The sequence below is a fragment of the Pholcus phalangioides genome, unplaced genomic scaffold (assembly GCF_987345545.1).
Source record: "Pholcus phalangioides strain wild (caught in Gottingen) unplaced genomic scaffold, Ppha-v1.0 ptg000008l_1, whole genome shotgun sequence".
NCBI classification, from domain to species: Eukaryota; Metazoa; Arthropoda; class Arachnida; order Araneae; family Pholcidae; genus Pholcus; species Pholcus phalangioides.
Window position 1 is genome coordinate 37,734,620 of NW_028301601.1, and position 20,039 is coordinate 37,754,658.

The 20,039-nt window shown below is 34.4% G+C and overlaps 1 protein-coding gene across 2 annotated transcripts; it reads left to right on the top strand.

The window, feature by feature from the left end:
- Positions 1-291: 291 nt before the first annotated feature.
- Positions 292-18,301, top strand: Cbp20 (cap binding protein 20). 2 transcript variants are annotated; one of them, XM_089234610.1, is made up of 4 exons: positions 299-519; positions 13,933-14,114; positions 16,114-16,252; positions 18,061-18,301. In XM_089234610.1, exons 1-4 carry the CDS (start codon positions 463-465, stop codon positions 18,151-18,153), a joined length of 471 nt encoding a protein of 156 aa, XP_089090736.1. In that variant the 5' UTR covers positions 299-462; the 3' UTR covers positions 18,154-18,301. The 2 variants fall into 2 exon arrangements, with proteins under 2 accessions (XP_089090735.1, XP_089090736.1); XM_089234609.1 differs by lacking the exons at positions 13,933-14,114; positions 16,114-16,252; positions 18,061-18,301 and adding an exon at positions 9,723-12,562 and having other exon boundaries at positions 292-519.
- Positions 18,302-20,039: the final 1,738 nt, after the last annotated feature.

The following is a 20,039-nucleotide window of genomic DNA, read 5'->3' on the forward strand; positions in this document are numbered from 1 at the left end:
TACGACAACGGGACATTTCATTGACATGCGATTCACAATGTTATGACCATTCTAAGATTTTGAAATAATAAAGTTTGATTTTTATTAATCCAAAAAATAAGGGTACACAATAAAACTGCGAAACAGCTGATGTGAAACGAAAATTTTGTATCTTAAAATGTTACACATATGGTCACGAAATAAGTAACGAACTCGGTAGATTTTGAAAAATTTGTCCACGTTTATTGGTCAAATGACGCACCGCCTGTTTTTTCTATTTTTTTTCGGAGACGCTTTGACGCAGTGATTCGCAGTGTCCAAAAAATTGCTGTAGAGGAAGAAGCTGGCTGCTGGTGCTTCTTTATTCGGACATTGTTGTTCGCCGTTGGCAATTTCAGACGAGAAATCAACAAACTGTTATTATTATTAGCTAAAGAAAAACTTCAAAAAAATAATAAGTCACTTCACCTATTCCAATTTGCAATGTCAGTGAAAATTCCCGGCGCAGAACTCAGTCCGTATCGTGATCAGCATTTCAAGGTAATCTAATTTGAGGGAGAACCCATCTTTTTATGTACTGATGCCATGTGCGTTCTAAGAAGGTTCTTAATTTAAAAAAAAAAAATTTAAATTAGGATAAAAGGGGGGAATATTTTAGAATAATTCTTATACGATCTAATGGCAATGCTTATGATAAATTGACATTTTATGGGCGGAATTGAATTTTTTTTACGCGACAGTGAGTTAACCCTATTCAATTACGGTAACGGGAGGGCTATTTTCTTTTGATCGGAATTTGAGTGATGGCATTATTTATCGTTCCCATGTTTATTTTGATTTTTAAAAATGTTTTAAAAAAAGCTACCGGAGTTTAAAGCTTGAGAGTTGTAAATGAAAAATACCTACGATTTTGATTTAGTTTTGAGAGCAGGGAGAGGGTGAAAGAGCTAGAAACAGATGTGTCATATGCGTTTTCAATAGACTTAGTAATTATAGTTCAAAGGGCCTTATTATTTCATTTTAATTTTGCAATCATTTGATGTACATTTGTGTTGGCCAAAGGGGACCCCCCCCCCCCCAATATTAACTGTTGGTTTTACAACACCTGTCAAAAAATTTGGCTTGCGCTTCCTCCAATATTGCTAATAACCTTATGCCAGTCATGCTTGTCAATCTATTGATATAAAATCTAGCCAACTTAATATTTTAGGAGAGAAGCTTATTTCTTTTGCCTTGAGCTAGTAATTGCACAAAGAAAAATCTAGGCGCTAATACCAATTTTTCAGTCACCATGTCCTTTTGATGGAGGATACAGGAGTAAATACCTACTTTTGCCACAGTGGTGGTCGGCTGAAGTTGCTTTCCTGTGGTTCTCAATTTCGAGACGTAAATGTGAGCCGATCTGCCCATTAAAAAGTCTCGTTGCAGAGAGCAACAGGCCTACAAGAATACAATTATTCAATCATTACACTTCACTCATAGTTAAAAAACTTGATGGCAGATGGAAGCATTGCACGGAAACAAATTTCACGTCAGGTTCACTACACATACACACACACATTCCAACATGTACCAATTCGTTAACAGTTCCACAGAGGAATATGGATGAGGTACATGTGTGGTTCAGTAGTAGTTAGTAGTCACTGTGACCTCGTGTATTTACCAATCCTTGCTTTGTGTTGTAACGTGACACAAAATGGAAATATGGATGAAATATTTTATTCACAAATATAGTATTTATCGATTGAAACACATTAAACCAGGGCTGGATAAAAAAAAAAAAACCAAGTGCTAGGTTGCCATGGTGACAAAAATTGGTATTACGCTGAAATTTTCTTTGCATCATTGCTAAATATTGGGGGTCTGTACAAAATGTTTGAAATTGATATGGGCATATCTGCCAACTTGGAAGAGGGTTGCTATCCCATTTAAAAGTCAAAAGAAACATCATTTTGGTTTTTTTTCCCTCAGGTAAAAACTCTCCAAAAAATTGTTCTGGCATCTGGATTTTTTGTGATTTGCTAAGCCTCCTATTCAAAATGACATTCACACGAATTCAATAACAGATGAACGCAATCAGTAAACCGACATGACAAAAAACCGTGAACACAATCTCTCTTCCTCGCTGGCAAATAGTCTTTTATGCCTGCATCTCTCGTTAGATCGTTACATGCCTATGGACAATAATTCGATTTGAAATCATGTTTGAAATATCCTAAAATTTCATGAATCACTGAATTTTTCTTTGCCAGAGAAGCCAGTTTGCTAGTTATATATGGAACGCATATGGCAGCACCAGCCATAATATGGAACAAGCACAATTCTGACAACATAAATACGTTAAGGCTATGCCAAAAAAAAATCACTTGTTCCACCATGCAAAATCTGAGGCCAGGCCAAAATTATCAAATTATGTTATGTATAAGAAGAAAGGTCCTTAAGTCTTAGCATGTCATTTTGGACATATTTTGTCGGGGGGGGGGAGGGGTTGCTTGACACCTATGAACAAGGTTGTTACAATTAGCATTATCGCTGAACTATCACTCAGTTTATTTCCTTGCCACCAAAGCAGAATGTTTAGCACTATTCTGCGACGAACCCTCAGCTGACGGGAAATGTTCTGCGGTAAAAATCCCCATACATGTAATAGTGTTTTTTTGCACACTTAAAATTCTTCCAAATTGTTCTGCAGTAGCACTAATTGTTCTGTGACGTACGTCGCAGATTTTGGCACATTCTGGCTCGTTGCAGACATTTGGCACTCGTTGGTATATATGGATAATATTCAAGTAAAGCAGCTATGAGATGCGTGTGCTAGGGCTGGACAAATCTATTGCCCAATATGTAAAAATTCTGCTCAGGCGTGTATATTTTTCAACCACATGTCCAACGCGGGTGTGCAAAAAATCCAAAAACTGGGGGAAACTTTTTGGGGTTTTTGGTAAATTTTGTGAATTCTATCATCAAGCAAATGAGAAACGCAAAAAACTTCTGGTAAGTATTTTCATCAATAGATGGCAGCATATTTATTTTGAATGTGGGGAAAATATTATGAAAATGAGAATTTTATTAGGTCCCAGATTGCCAGGGCATGGGCAAGTAATATCAGGACGTTATTTCTAATGTCCTCAATTTGAAAGTTACCTTAAGTTGTAAATGCGTCGCATAAAATGTGGCTGCGACATGATATTATTGATTATTTGTTGTCGTATCGTTTTATTATTTAAAAGAGTCCATGTTTTATTTTTTTATGCAGAGAATATTTGTATAAACGGAAGGACCATTTATTTAAAAGAGTCTGTATACTCCACACACACACAGAGAGAGAGAGAGAGAGACATGGCCTTACATCCTACATGGGGTTTGAGCTAGATAAAAAAATTCCTTTCGCAAAAAAGCAAAAATGGGGTGAAAAGCTTTAGCAAAATGCTACAATGTTAATGTAATGATTGATGGTTTGATGTCTACTCGTTCCGTACCTCCTGTACGTATTTTTGTGAAAGTGGCTACCACTTCTTTCGCATTTTGTAAAAATGCTGTAGCTTAAATCCTGATTTTGCAGCAGAGAATTTTTATTTATATTTTATAAGGTTGGTTTCCACTTTTATGTTTTCTATGCTGGAAATTTTTTTTTGTATCAGTAGCATCAGTTTGGCCTTGGCGACTTGTCAGACTGTTTGGTGGCAAAAAAAAGCTTTAATATCTGGATTATACGACAGCTGCATATAATCCAGAGAAACTTGATAAATCCAACTAATAAGCTTATCGATTGTATTCACTTAAACGTAACCGATAAGCCCTTTGAAAAAAGTGGGAAATTTTAAATAGTTGATAAGAGTGGGAAGAACTTTCATGAAACTTTAAAAGTATGGCCTAATGAAATTTCCCATTCAATAATATTTTAAAATATAATAAAGCTTATCGGTTGTTTTAGCTTTAATGTAACCGATATGCTCATTGGTTGCATTTGTAATACCATCCTTAAACTAGATGGTCATCAGTGGTCAAAATTCAGGGGGGGGGGAATTGTCTAAAATCGGTCAGTGTGGTAAATTTTGTAGTGTTGAAAATTGAGATTTCATCAAACAAAGGAATAATTTGGTTTCTTTACATAGTGTAATGCTTTTAATTTTCTATATTATCTGCATATTTTCATCACATTTGTTTTGAGCAATGTCTTTTGGGCATGTATTTTTTTAAGTTACATGGCACATACATGCAAATTTTTTTAGATTTGTCTAGCCCCAATGTGTGTGGTATAGTAGTAGTTTATAAGGTCTGGCTTCAATGCACAGCAAGAGACATGGGTAACTACAGTCTAGTGTAATTACAAATTGCATTCAAACCACTGATAGATCACACCACCCACCAATATTATGGTTAGGAGAGGGGCGAAATCATGAACACATCCCTAGGGTGATTTTTTACCCTGCTATTATAAGGAGTTTCGAAAATTCCCAGGTTCTTGTTAGGAAGGGCAGAACATGTAGGGATTCCTTGTTTTGATAATCAAGATAGAAGATTTAAACTTTCTTTGTTATTGCATCTCGCTAGAAGTACTGAATGGATTTTGATAGATGCATCCGTGTTAATCTACACCTTTTCCTTATCAAAGGTAATCATGCGGATATTTTACATGTCTTGTTGAAATGACTGGAGATGATCAGCTTTTTTTTTCTTTTGTATGTCGATTCAAAAGTTTGAAAATGAAATAAGATTTTGAAGTTTTAATCAAGACATTTAATGCAAATGAAACAGTGGGCACTGCTTATTGTGTTCAAAACATTTTTGTCTGGTGGAAATACATTTTGGTAACTATTATTTAAAAAAAAAAAATAGAAAAAAATACCCAAAATGTTCCGTGTTATACAGTCAAATCCCATTAAAAGACCTCCAGGGAACTGAAGAAATCTCTTTGTTATAGCAAAATTCTGATGCAAAAGAATTTCTGATTTAATGAATCTTAACACCTTTTAAAAAATTTTTTGTTGCAGTAGAATTTGATTCTAAAAGGAAAAATTCATGTTCTAGATCAGTTTTCCCAACTTTATGTTTGATCGCCCTCTTCAATTTTTTTTCCTTCTCATCCCCCCCCCCCCCCAACGCAAGCCAACTCATAGGATCCTATACTAAACCCATAGCTTCTGCCGCCTCTCTGGACCTTTCCATTGCTCCCAGGGGACAATATTGCCCACTTCTGGAAACTGTTCTAGATAATAAAAAGAATAAAATTTAAAAAATTACTCTAGCCCATTAGGCATTGAATTTTTTTTTTGATAAGTTTTATTTACTATCTTTGAAGCAAATGATGGTTTTTTTTTGTACAAGTTGTGGAAGCCCAGGAAACAAAGTCCTGTAAAATAAATGCGTGCTGTGCACAGAAAAAAATGCTTGAAAGATTTCACATCCAAAGCACATGCAAATTGTATTCTTTTCTTATAAGTGGGCTGGTATAATAATGGGCTCATTTCGAGAATGAATGCCCTGAAACCATGTATGTTTCTTGGAAAATGTCTTGAACGAATGTCCTGTAAAGGAAGCTACATCCACATCCTGAAAATTTCAGTCTTTTTTTCTATGGGATCCTATAACTGCTGTTTGAATTTGAAATTCTAACTTATTCTATTTTTTTAAAAGTTCAAAGAATAGATGGAGATACAGCGTAATTTTGTGCTGCATTGTTTTTATTTACTTCTGCATCAACATCAGAAATGATAAATAAATTTCTCTAATTGAAAACTGTTTCCTTTTGAGGCAATTCATTTTGAAACATGAAACATTCCTAACGCATAGCCACTATCTTACTACAGATTTGATTCTTTTCACTGACCCTATTAGTTAAAATTTCTCTTTACAAGCCACAGAAAAAGCAACCTTTCTTCCTCAACAGCTCAAGTTAGTTCTCTGAAACCGATTTTACAGGATAATTTTTTGGAATGTGTTCTATACTCTTCTGTTGATTTTCAGAAACTTGTTTTAAATTTGTTATGATGGAATTTTCATTTTGTAATATCTGAATTTGCAATACATTGTTCCTATGTAAATTTATTTAAGGATTGGAAAAAAAAAAATTTGAGATTTTTGCTATAACAGAATTTGACTGTAGTTCTTTTTTTTATTGTGAAACTGCCTTAACTTTGAAAACAATTCGTATAGGGTCTACTGAAAGTTTTGTTTTGACAAACAGTTAATCAACCAGACAAACTTTTTTAATGGCTTAATAATTATTAATTTTGAAAAAAAAACCACAGCCTCACACAATTGTGTTGCCAAGTATAGTTTATTATTGGTGACTATACATCAAATATTTGAGGCGTGAGGATACATGAAAAAAAAAATTTAGGGTGTTGCGCCATGTGAACCCAGGCAAATCCTACAAACAGCAACCCTACAATGCACTTCAAATGTGTCATCATTATAATACATCATAAATGTATATCAAATGTTATGAAATTATGTATTTTTGGTGAAAACATGGTGTTGTACCATGTAGTTTTTTTTTAATGTGATCACACTAAGTAATGTCCACTGTCTGTTGTTCAAGGTAAAAAAAAAATATTAAAATATTTTTCAGATTCCATTTTATGAATGTTCAAAATTGATTGCAAATCAATGTGTAATGATTTCATTTCTGATTTAAGTTTCATTATTATGCAAAATATTATATTCTCAGTACGAAGAAGACATTTGCAGTTTTGGTTTCTCTTTTGTTACTGTGCAGACTAGTAAATAAGTGTTACCAATCAGGATTACCCTGTTTATTTGGTTGAGTAGCTTTTCATGTGTTTTAATCAAAGATCTGTTACTTTACTTATCATATGCAGCTACATGTTTTCTTAACATTTGCATATGTGATGCGAGAGAAATATGATGATTGTAGCTGTATCTCTGCCATTTTTTTGGATTTTATAATTAGGTAAGAAAATAAATTTTTTCCCATTCAGTTTCTATATAACACTGTTTTTTGTGAAAGTTATTTTCTTTCATACATGTTCGAATCGAAAAAATTAAAAGTGGACTATTACTCAGTGTGATCACATTGTTTAGTTTTTCCAGTCAACAAATATTTTGGTTAAATTTTTGACTTTAAGTATAAAATATCAATATATTTTCTGTATGTAAATTTTGAAATTATTGTTGATACTTATAAATTGTAATAATAAAGGTAAAAGGTTCAGGTAGAAAAATTATCTTATTAACACGATCTCTCAGATATTTATAGCACTTTATAAATTTTCTTGTAGTGCGTATTAAATTATATTCTGGCCTTTTGTGCATATTAAAGTTTTTTTAAATATGTTGGAACAGAACATAAACAAGTTAACATAAATATGAATTAATTAACCCTAGAATGTCAACTCTACATTTCAGAGACAGTGGTATAGGCAGCTAACATACTGTTTTTATCAGTTTTTTTTTTTTAGTATTCTAGGGTTAATGACTAATTTAACAGTCTAATTTCAGACTTTTCGTGTTTTAAATGTTGGATAAATTCATTGTATTTTATACATGTAGTACACAGAGCATGACACCATGGCAACTAAAAAATGAGCAATTACCTAAAATTTCTATGTGCACACACATACATATATATGTAAGTACAAATACACTTGAAATTTTTAAGCTTCGTTAAAATTTTCCAGTCTGAAACCAATTTTGATTTTTTTGCATTTTTATACAAAGAAAACCCAAATCCACTGCAATTTGCAATAGAATTTTCAGTTTTTTAAATCTGAATTTCCCATATCTTTGTTGAAAAAACATGTTTATATTAGAATTGCGAGTACACGAATTTTTCCTTTTTACAAAGCACAATTTGAATTTTTCTACAAAGCTAAAATTGCGCTTTGTAAAAAAGAAAAATCCCCAGTCCTCATAATTCTAGTCTAAACAAACATGTTTTCTCAACAAAAATATGGGAAATTGAGATTTAAAAAACAAAATTCTACTGCCAATCGCAGTGGATTTAAAATTCTAAAACACGGAAAAAAAGAACTAAAAAAAATTGGCATGAAAAATGTGCAATATCAATTTTTGTGTTTATAGTTATAATTATCATAATGAGGGTTGCAAAACAGTTTTAATCCATGATTTTAGTAAAAAATAAAAATTCAAGTGGGGTTTTGCTGAAAATATGGCAAAATACAGGAATGGCCTGGAAAAGGTTATTTGATCACCCTATGCAGTCCTTCAACGATCCCATTTGCTTTTTCATTTTCCCCTTCTATTTGTAGGCATGTTTTTTTGCCATGTAGATTTTCAAATTTCTGATTCGGCATCTATTTACTAAGATCAACATAAAATTTTAAAAAATTGTCATTGTGTCTACTGGAAAAAAAAGGTTATTAAATGTTAGAAAAATAACGAACACGTTATTTATTAAAAATACACTTTGCTCTTAAGAAATTTAGCTAGTGCCTATAATTTTTTTGATTTGTCAAGCCCTGATGTAGTAAACCAGTGGTTCTCAACCAGTGCTCCGCGGAGCCCTTGGGGCTCCTTGTGCACTCTACAGGGGCTCTGCAGTAGCTCGAGGAAAATAAATAAAAAAAGTAAAATTTAAAACAATTATAAATATTTTTAAATAGTAAAAATAAATCACTAACTTCGATGAATAATTTAAAAAATTGGCCTACGGGGTTCCGCCATAGAATATTTTTACTTGTAAGGGCTCTGCGAGTCAAAAAAGGTTGAGAACCGCTGTAGTAGACTACTAATAATATTAAGTAGGGGTCATCGAACTTTGCAATGTATTTTTTAGGGGGAAATGTGAGAATAATACGTATTTGAAACAAAGGTGAAACCAGAAAGTATACAGCAACTGGGCAAGATGTGGGAGTGAATTTCTTTGTAGGAAAATTCATGAATTTTTTGGCAGAGCAAAAAATATTTTTCATGGAAAATTGCCTCAATCTTTTTTTTTTTACTTATCTGAATTTTTTTTCCAAGTTGGTTTACACGCTGACATGAAGTATAAAACTTGTGTTGTCCTCAGTCTCCAATTAACAAATCACATATAACAGCTCTAGGCTCTAACTCAAATATTTTAGTCATCATAGCATCTGGGGTTTGTTGAGCTTGGCTTTATTGCAATATTTATATTTACTCGAATCCAAAATGAGTTCAGCACCTTCTCTTTATTTTGGGTAAAGAAAGGGCTATTGTGTTCTTTAAGAACTTTTTTTAAAGTACAATGATATAGTATGTATTGGGCATGTAGCCCAGAAAATATAGTAACTTAATTGCAATCAATAGCCTGTTTATATCAAATCCTGAAAAACCAAAAACATTTGTTATACATGAACTTTGTAAAATCTGTATCCTCTTGATGAGCATAAATAAGCAATTCAGCATTCATGGGAAATGAAAAAACTTTGTTGTATGGAAAAATTTATAACTAACTTATTTGTTATATAAGAGGTTGACTGTATAGCCCTATGAGTAATTTTAAAACAAAAGAGTACATTTCAAATGTTTTTTGCCGCTTAGCAGAACTGTGTTCTCATGCATTTTGAGTGTAGCCCAAAAGTTTCTTCTAATATGGCCCTAAAAAACAAAAGGGATAAGTCGAAGTGAACACAATTTTAAACTATTCCAGGGGGGAAGAGAAGATATGCTTGGCTTTGGAACTTAAATTTTTTTTAACGCTGTTCTTAATAACATAGAAATAAAGTAAGAATGTTTTTTATAAATCACAAATTTTTCAGTTCTGTTGGTTTAATATTTATTTTTTTATTTTGCAGGCAATAGAAGTTGAGATGACAGGATCCAGTTTATTTTGATCGACGTCTGTTCCTCTTGGCCCTGCATATTTACGAAATCTAAATTTTCATTCAAAAAATGCAACGAGAAGTTCGCCCACATGGCTGTGACATATGTGGCAAACGATTCAAAAAGGGAAATCAACTTCGTCAACATTTGATTATTCATAGACCTGTTGAGGATAGACCTTTCAAGTGTTATATATGTGAGAGAACCTTCAATCGTTCTCACCACCTTAAACTGCATGTCATTGCTCACACTAAGCAAAGTCCTTATCAGTGTGAAATATGTGGTCGTGGCTGCAATCAGATGAGCAATCTTCGTCGTCATTTGCTCACTCATCAAACCCAAAGAAATCACGTGTGTGATTTCTGTGGGAGGACATATGTGGAAGAAGCCACTCTACAAAGGCATATGCTGAAGCATACTCAGAAAGATTTGTATCATTGCCTCACCTGTGACAGGACTTTCCACAAGATTGGAAATCTTGAGAAGCATGCATTAGTTCATTCGAACGATCGTCCTTTTGTGTGTCCACTGTGTAACAAAGGATTTGTGAGGGATAGTAGTCTGAAGCAGCATCTCCTGACACATAATGATGATGAGCCTCACAGGTGTGATGTCTGCGGTCGTTCTTTCAGAAGATTGGGTAATTTTGAAAACCACCTGATCACTCACACTGGCTACACCCCTCACACTTGTGATGCGTGTGGGAAAAAGTTCTTGCAGATAGGTAGTTATAAAAGACATTTACGTTCACATGGTGAAGATTATAAAGGGTTGTCATCCTTGCAACTGGAAGGGGATGACAATCAAATATACATCCTCCAGGAAGATGATACTGTCAATAATGACGAAGAAAGCGACATGAACAGTGAGATGTACATTTTGCAAGAGACATCATCGATCCAGAACGAGGGTGACGGCAACAGTGGGATGTACATCTTGCAAGGAAGTAGTACTATTCTCCATTCAGAGGAAGATGACGAGGGCAGTAATCTTCCATCTGAAGTTTCCTTCAAAGAGATTGCTGGCAATTCATTGTCTGTGCTCAATGCAGCGACTAACAGTTCTGTGTCTATGTTAACAGAAGCTAATGGTGATACTTTAGCTGTGATCGGTGAGCAGGACGAGGATGGAAATGTTGCTGTTCTCGGTACTCAGAGCTCTATCCCTGACATTGATAGTGCTGGTCAAGACGGACGTGAATATTATGTTATTGAAGTAAAACATCTATACGACCCCGAGAATGACTAGATTTTATTAGGTTTTAAATAGTAACCATCTATGAGTAAATTATACGAAATGCTAATATAAGCAATCAATTGGTTCTGTCATTAAAACTTGTCAGATGTGTATGCTGATTTCCTTTGGAAAGAAATCAATAAAGCTTATGATTATTTTTTGCAAGTATACAAAAAAAAAAGTTTTCCCCCCTTCCTTTCATTTGCTAGTTTATATGGTTTGCAAGATATATTTTGTACTCAAGATCATTACCTCTAGGTTATAGTTTTTGTTATAGTTATAAGTTTTTGAGTAGGTTTTAACTTCCAAGTCCGAATGGGGTGCGAGCTTAAAAATGTCCAAACAAAGTTACTGATTCACATGTATGGAATATGTGAGTTTGGATTGCTGAATATAATTTCAATGAATATAGATGCTCAAAATTCTGCCGTGAAGGTGGAAAAAATACTTTTTGATACTTGTCTAATTCACCTGAGACAAAATTGAAAAGATCATTATCTAATATCCCCCTTTTTTTCTAAATTTCAAATTATCAGGATCTGATGTTTTATAAAGTTAATCGGCCTTGTGGGTAAAAAAATTTGGCTTCTGGTAAAGAGTAGAAATGAAAGATTTTTCACAGAAAATTTCTGCCGCGGTGTGAGGTGCTATGATGAGGTTTGACGGTATAATAACTATCCTCATATATTCAAGATTATTGATGTTTATATATAAGGTTTCTTCATAAAATATCCTAGAAACCATGCTGGGAAGGCGTGAATTGGTGTAAGTGATCCTAATTAGCATGCTTGAATTTCTTTCTGCTTGCGGAAACTGCCACTTTCTGGCAGATAGCAAGTAAGCACTGTTCAATTTTTGCTTTTGACAAAATGGCAGATAAAGGAGTGGTACAACTTCTGCAAAGATGGTAACTCATCAGGGAAGAGAAGTAAGTTCTGAACATCCAGAAATGAAAGTCATTGACCAAGTGATAGCCCTGATAATGCAGGATGGTTGAATCATGATCAGAGAACTTGCAGGCGAGGGGAGCGCCAGCATAAGATCCATTCGTTCTATTGTGACTGAGGATTTAAGCTTCTGGAGAAGCTCATGCGAAGTTTGTGCCAACACTGCTAATGATCTAGCAGCAGCAACTCCATCTAGATATCGCTCAGGACATACTGAAGACTGTTAATAGTGATCCCAACTTCCTCAACGAAGTAATCGCTGACAACGAGTTGTGGGTTTATGGGTATTACCCAGAAATTAAGTCATAGTCATCACAATCTAACATCCCAGACAACTAATATGAAGATATGCAGTTGGTCTGTCATCGTGCAATGATGTCATCTCACAAGAGGTGTTCCAGCCAATCTGGAAGCAGCCCAGATCAGATTGACAGATCTTTGGGAGAAGTGTGTGGCAGATCAAGGGGGACCACTCTGAAGCAGATTAGAGAAATATTTTTGTATCTGAATTGGAGTATCTTTTTATGAATAGAAGTCCGTATTTTTCTAATAACCTTCTATGAGTTAAATTTGATGTGCTCAAAAATTATTCTTGTATAAAAATAAATTGAAATGAGTATCTACCTATGTACATTAGAGTTTTATCTTTATTGCTGTTTTTATCATGAAGAATCATTAATTTGCAGGTCCACCTAGAGAAAAGCTCTATTTCAAAATAGTTCCAACATTTCAAATGGAAATTGTTTTTTGTGTTTTTTGGGTCCACATTGTTGTATGGTGACTTGTTATCAGGTGTGATTACTAAATTGGAGTTTGGGTATTATAAAAAAAGTTTCAAACATTCTGTTAGTGTGTGTGTATATATATATATATATATATATATATATATATATATATATATATCAGAATAGAAAGTATTATATTAAATCTTGGAAAAGTCAAAATATATTATTTTCGACCTTTATTCTTAAAAAAATACTTTGCTCCTAAAATGTTTTGGTTTGTCAAGTCCTGGTGCAGTGTTTCTCAAATTTTGGGACATTATAGGATCTTGCATGAGCACTCATAAAGGGGGAGCACTAAGAAACAATTTTCTGAGCGGGGGCAGTGAAAAGAGGTAGATGGGATGGAAAACATTCTGTATGGGTCAATCAAAGAGACTTGCACCATGCCTCTCAAGTCTTCTGCAACCAGTTTCTGTAGAGAGTGGAAAATGTAGAACGCGTGAAATCCAGACGTATCTACTAATATCCATGTAATATGTTTACTCTGATTACCACCTTTATCACGCATCCTCACGATCTGATCAGTTTCTCATAAAATGCTATGACTGCATTAATAATATTCATTGATATCAATTAGCATCGCTTTTCTGGAAGAATCGCGCCATAAGTGAATGTGAAGATAATTTTTGTCGGGGAAGGGGTTAAAGTAACTTTACCTTCCCATTTTTAATTATGAATGTTTTATAACTGTTCTTTTTTTTTTTTTTTTTTTTGTCTTTCTTAAAATTTGCTGCTCATATCTTGTTACCCAGGGCAACTGCCCTCCTGCTAGTTGAATAGGAGGTTCTTGACCTAGATTGCAAGAGCTTCAGAGATGGATCGTACAAGTTCACGTACAATCCACTTATGGTGTCAGTCACTGGTTTTTATTCAGTAATCTTTAGTTTCAAAATGGACCCATGGGTCTGAGAGGTCAAGTTGGTGATTTTAAGTCACAGCTAAAGAAAGTTAAGAACCCCTGATCTAAAACATGTGTGATTTTTACTGAACATTCTGCGAAGTGTATTCAGTATTGGAGACGAGCTATACATGGATATTGAAATATCTGGAATTTCTTATCTCGCCATTAGTGACAATGCCTTGTAAAAGTAGGTCAAATTGTGTATTTTCTCTGCCATCAGAATGAATTTGTTGAGTTTGACAAATGTGAACATGTAAAAATTATTTATTGAATTCTTTTAGTGAATTTGTTAAAATTCTTTTCAAATTTTAAGGGAAGCCGTTCAGACCAAGAAAGATTGCTACTTGCTAGCACCACGATGTATGTTGGAAACTTGAGTTTTTACACCACAGAAGAACAAATTTATGAGTTGTTTGCCAAATGTGGTGATGTCAAGCGAGTTATCATGGGATTGGATAGATTCAAGAAAACTCCTTGTGGATTTTGCTTTGTGGAGTTTGTATCTTTTTTTTTCAAATTTGTTTTGATCAATGTGCATTTTCAAAATGCGTCGTCTTGAGTATTTTGATCACTTAACCTTCTTTGGGGTGCAATATGTTGATCACTGAGTTCAGGCAAGAATGTGCTTGATGGGCACACAATCAAAAAAACATAATAAACACATAATTAAATTCATTTATACAACTGCCAAGTGGTGAACATCATTATTATTGGTGTCAATAGGAGAAAACATTTCTGCAAAAAACCATGTATTTTTAACATAAAACCAATCGAACAAATTTTAATGCGTGGGTGCTGTGTCTATCAGATAAAATGTGCCCAACAGAACCAAATTAGCGAGAACCTCAAGAAAAATTCTCCGGTCACCTGTTGGTAAATGAAAGAAATGCATGTGCATACATGACCCAACCCATGCATTGGAGGGTTAAAATACTTGCTTTTCAAAATGTTACATAATCAAGCGCAATGACCAATTTGGTCACTACTCCACTTTCTGTAAGGTTTTAAATGAACTGCCTGTTATGCATTCAAACATGGGTAGATTGAGACAGCTACTCAATAGTGCCAGTGTCATCTAGGAAAGGAGTGAAGAGGGAAAATATGAAGGCTGTGCCTATTAATGATCATTTGCTCCAGACAGAGGGTTAATTGTTGTGGATTGCATTTAAAGTAGTAGTTTTATGCTATAAAACCAGAATGTAAGATTTTCATAATACAGTGAAATCTCACTGCAATGATACTCGATATAATAAATATCTACAATATTTTTTTCAAATCTTGGCTTTAATATAATACAGCAATATGAGCGGCATGGGCGGAGATATCCCCCCCCCCCCCAGCGTCAAAGGTGGAGTCGACTGATCTAATGTATAAATGGATATGAGTTACCATCATCGTGCTTCTTCCCCCCCCCCCCTCCCCAGGCTTCCAAGTCTATCTCCACCTAAGATGAGCAGTCCTCAATACAGCCATCATTTACCATGATGAATATTCCTATAGCAATACTTATTGTAAAAATTTCAAAATCTTTTCAAATTTTTTCATTGAGGTGATCATGTGTTTGATACCCGATTAGTTCCAGATGTGTGTGTGTGTGGAAGTGCAACTGGTTCTTTTCAAACTATTCCATAGATGAACTATGAATTCAGCGAAGGGAGCCGCAAAAGTTTGAGAACCACCGATATTTCTTCTTAGTCCACAGAATCGAGATTTCAGTGAAAATTGAATGCTGTCATTTAGATTCAGCAATAAACTATAGGTCCCAGTCTGATAAGGCCTTGTGTGCTGGAAATGACTGGTGTGACAAAAAAAATGATAAAATTATTGGCATAAAAAGTTTTTCTAACAGGCACTGAAATACAACGGGAATGACATGTGAGCGAATGCGTGAATACTTTTCTATAAATGGCATGTTTCTCAACCTTTCTGAACCCAAGGACCACTAAAATTTCTGAAACAATTCAACGGACTACTAGTTAATAGAATTTAGGCGTAATTTATTATTCTTGGCTATGTGAATATCGTTAACATTAGTTGCATGCAATTGAATAATTTTTATTTAATCTCAATTGAATTTTCAAGTCTGCCTGTGGACCACTTGGTTCATGCTCACAGACCACCTATGATTCACAGACCATAGGTTGATAAACACTGGTTTAGGGTAAATGATGCATGCATAAACCATTTGTTTGAAATTGGTGTTTGTTTTCCAAATACTAGATACTCAGTTACAACAGGGTTTAAGGTAGCTAAAAAATTCCTTTCGCAAAAAAGCGAAAATGGGGAGAAAAGCTTTAGCAAAATGCTACAATGCTAATGTAATGATTGATGGTTGGATGTCTATTCGTTCCATACCTCCGTACATATTTTTGTGAAAGTGGTTACCACTTCTTTCGCATACTAAGATTTTCTTTCTTTTTTTGTGAAAAATGCAATCGTAGCTTAAACCCTGTTATACAATATGTGTTGAATTTACGTTATAAAATTTTGACAGGTATTATAACCGTCTTGATGCAGAGAATTGCATGAGGTATGTTAATGGAACTCGATTGGATGATCGAATTGTAAGAACTGACTGGGATGCTGGTTTTATTGAAGGTCGTCAGTTTGGCAGAGGGAGAACCGGTGGACAAGTAAGATTTTCCTCATTCACAATCTACAACATTACACTCACAGCTTAAAGCATGGGTCGCAAATTTAAACACAGCAAATGATTAGTCAGCTAGATGCATATCAGACATGGGCCAAATTAAATTATATTCTGTGAGTGCCTGTCTCCTATTGTGTGAAGCGAAACAAATTGGAAAAGAAAAACAAAGAAAAGCTATTTTTCTGTAAGATAAAGACCAGACTGCCATGAAGCTGGGCTGGAAGAGATCTCTGGAACCAGATAAGTCCAGCGACAGAGTTCTAGTGTTTATTGTAGAGTAAAGATCTAACAGTCATAGGCATCATTCAAAGCTTAAATTTGTATTTAAAATTCAAAAGTTCAGGGATAAAAATTTGAATCGGACCAGAGGTTAGCCAGCTCTTGTAGACCCATATTCAGCCACTAGTTCGCAAAGTTCAAAGCTAATACAATCGACACTTGATTTTATGAATTGCACATTTTTATGAACAAATCTTCTGATTCAAACAATATACTTTTCCTTTACATGTCTTAGACTTCTTTACAAACTTTTTGATTTTACGACCCTTCGCGTCCATACATGTAAAAACATGCGTGGACTGTATTCTGAGCTCCAAAAATGTTCTAAGTGTCTTTATGTAGCCATTATTCAATCTATATTTATAATTGGGCATGGTCTGGATGTGGTGCAATGTGAAATTAAATTAAGTATTTAGTGCTAATCAAAGGATTAGTTGGATCAATGAAATGATTTTTTGACGTGAATACGTCTTTTGAATCATCTGACGATACTGGTATCATTCAAAAAAAGTTGCATGGCAAAATTAAATTCTCGTATGTCAGGAAGCACCCAATACACTACAGAAGCAATGGTAACTTCAGATGCACATTGAAAGGGTACGATTTCAATATCTGTTCCCGTCTGGGCACCAGGCCTGCTGCTCCGATTTGTAACAAATTGTTTTACGCTATATCTCGAAAAGTAATTGAATTGCATTTTAGGTACAGTCCTAATGAAATTATCATCAGCTTTGCCTTAGGAATAACTAACAAATGATACCAATATTGTCTATTTTTGTTGTGAACTGCTCGAGATACAGCAGAAAACAACAAAAATAGACAATATTGGTATCATTTGTTAGTTATTCCTAAGACAAAGCTGATGATAATTTCATTAGGACTGTACCTAAAATGCAATTCAAGCCACAAAAAGTATTCACATCAAAACTTGTTATGACACAGCCCTCCCCAATTTTTTTTTCTGAAATCGTGGTTTTTGTTAGCTGATTTTTGAGTTCTCTCAAACACATGTGAATATGCTTTGAGACTATAATTTTGTGACTGAAACATATCTCAGCATTTTTGTTAGCATCTGCAACAGGCACACCAAGTGGATAAGGCTATTCTTTGGCAAAAGATATTAGAATTCGTCTTCTAGAGCTTGATAAGCATGGTTTTTTTTTAAGAACCATTTTATTACTTATAGTACAGTATGCATGATACAATTTTCTTAGAGTAATTCATTCTTATCAGTTTAATCTCCTGTAATCTAACCTTTTAATGATATAGCATTTGAAAAAAAAAATCTTTCCAATTGTGAAATTAGAATTTTCTATGAATCAAACTAGGTGTGTTATTAACTCAATGTTTTTCTTCTGTTTTTTACATATTTGATCCACTGCATGTTTTATTTTCAATCTAAAATTCAATAAGAATTACGTATCATTTTGCATAATGTTTATTATGCTGTGAAACTATTCAATATATTTTTTCATTATATGCATTACATCAATGTAAATCATTTCTGAACAGGTGCGTGATGAATACCGCACAGATTATGACACAGGACGTGGAGGTTATGGAAAGCTGGTACAGCAAAAGCTTGGCCACCCTGTATCCCAGTGATAGGTGTCATTTCTCAATCAGCTGCATTTTCACCCTTAGTTGAGATAACGAGAAAAACCATTGTGCATATCATCATCATTTTTGTGAAGTTGAGAAAAAAGTATCTTGTTTTCATTTTGCTTGATATTTTAATAAAGCTATAAAATTATGTAATTGTGAAGCTTTCTCTCAATGTGGGGGGGGGGTGAAATTATTGCTTTAATATAAAGCGAAGAATTAAGCAGAAACCAATTCTGGTAAAGGTGAATAATAAAGAAAAGCGTTGAATTCCTAATTCGTTTCGACAAACAATGGGTAGTTTTCAGAAGATGGCTATCTGTATGCTGGAAGTAAGTGTCAAATGTGTAACCATGTCACAAAAAAGAAATTTTGCTAGTTTAAAAAGGCTCTTTTGTGTATCTTTCTATAGTTTGTTTTATAAGGTGAGCATCTGTTGTTTATTGAAATAGGACTTCGCATCTTTATACCTCTGTGTAGTGTAACAAAAGTACAGCAAATTAATACCATTATTCCAAAAAATGGACAAAGTACCCTTTAGATATAATAGTAGATATAATTACATTATTATGGTAACCTCACATGAGTAACCAAATGTTAACTCCTAGTTGCTCAGTGTTGAAAAAAGTTATGTCCATATAAGTCGCAGCAGCATCTGGTTTGTTTTTGCTTCAGTACTGTCATTTATAATTTAGTCCTCCTCAATCATAGATAAAAGAAACACCATTTGAAATTAGCTCTGAACTGCAGATGCTTGTATAATTAGCTCTTGTATGCATTAACCCTTTCGCTACCAATTTTAGAACCTTTATGGGACATATGTCCTGATAGTGAAAGGAATAAGCGGCTGTGTTATGTTAAAAATGAAATTACTTTAATTCTTCTAACCATTTTCAGCCAAAATTAATACGAGTCAGCCTCACATTTGAAAAAGTCTCCACAGGGAGTAGGCACACGATACTTACATAATGTGGAAATTAATTTTTAATTTCAAAGTTCGGAAGGCAAATGGCAGCACCAGTATAACACGAAACAGGCATAGCTCTGACAACATAAATACGTTAGGGCCACACACAACGCACTCCTGCCTATATTAATTTGTTATAAATTCCTCTGAAAAAATTAGTACAAGGCACATGTACAGTTAAGTATTAGTAAATATGTAAGGAGTCATTCAAGTTTATTAATTTCTGAAGAAAATATCTTTGTTATAATCAATTTGTTAGTTTTCAATGCTATTTGAAGGCTAAGAACTCAAAATATTTTTTAAGAAATTCATTGTGACGACCTCTCTAAGCCATATATGGTAAACCTTTGGCCCGCAGACCAAATGTGACCATGAGGGTTATCTGATGTGGCCTTCCCCCTCAAACATAATTTTGTAAAAATGAACCAAGCAGTATATTTACAGATTGCTTAGGTGACCTATGGCACAATTTTACAGCGTTTAAGTGACACAAGACAGTTTTAGAGCACTTAAGCAGTCCCCAGTGCAGCTCTACATCACTGAAGTTACCAGCGGCACATTCCCAGATTACTTAAGTGATATGCAGCATAATTATGGATAACTTTTGAGTGATGCATGGCAGTTTCAGAGCACTTAAGTGACCCAGACCACTTGGATCAGTAAAACATTTAGAGATCACTAAAGTGGCTCTGTAGGGGACTTATCAATAGGGAGGATGTTATATCAGAAGCCCACAAACTATCGAAAGGTTTTTCTCATTTTTTGCGCACCGAGTGAGATGCCATTAAGAATATTTCATAAAGGGTTTGGTTGACGTAAGCATCATCCAACCCCCCTTCAGCAAATCGGAAACCCTTCCCCCTATTGATGCTGACGTAATACTTGAATGACCCCTAATATGTTAAGCAAGTGTGTTATGACA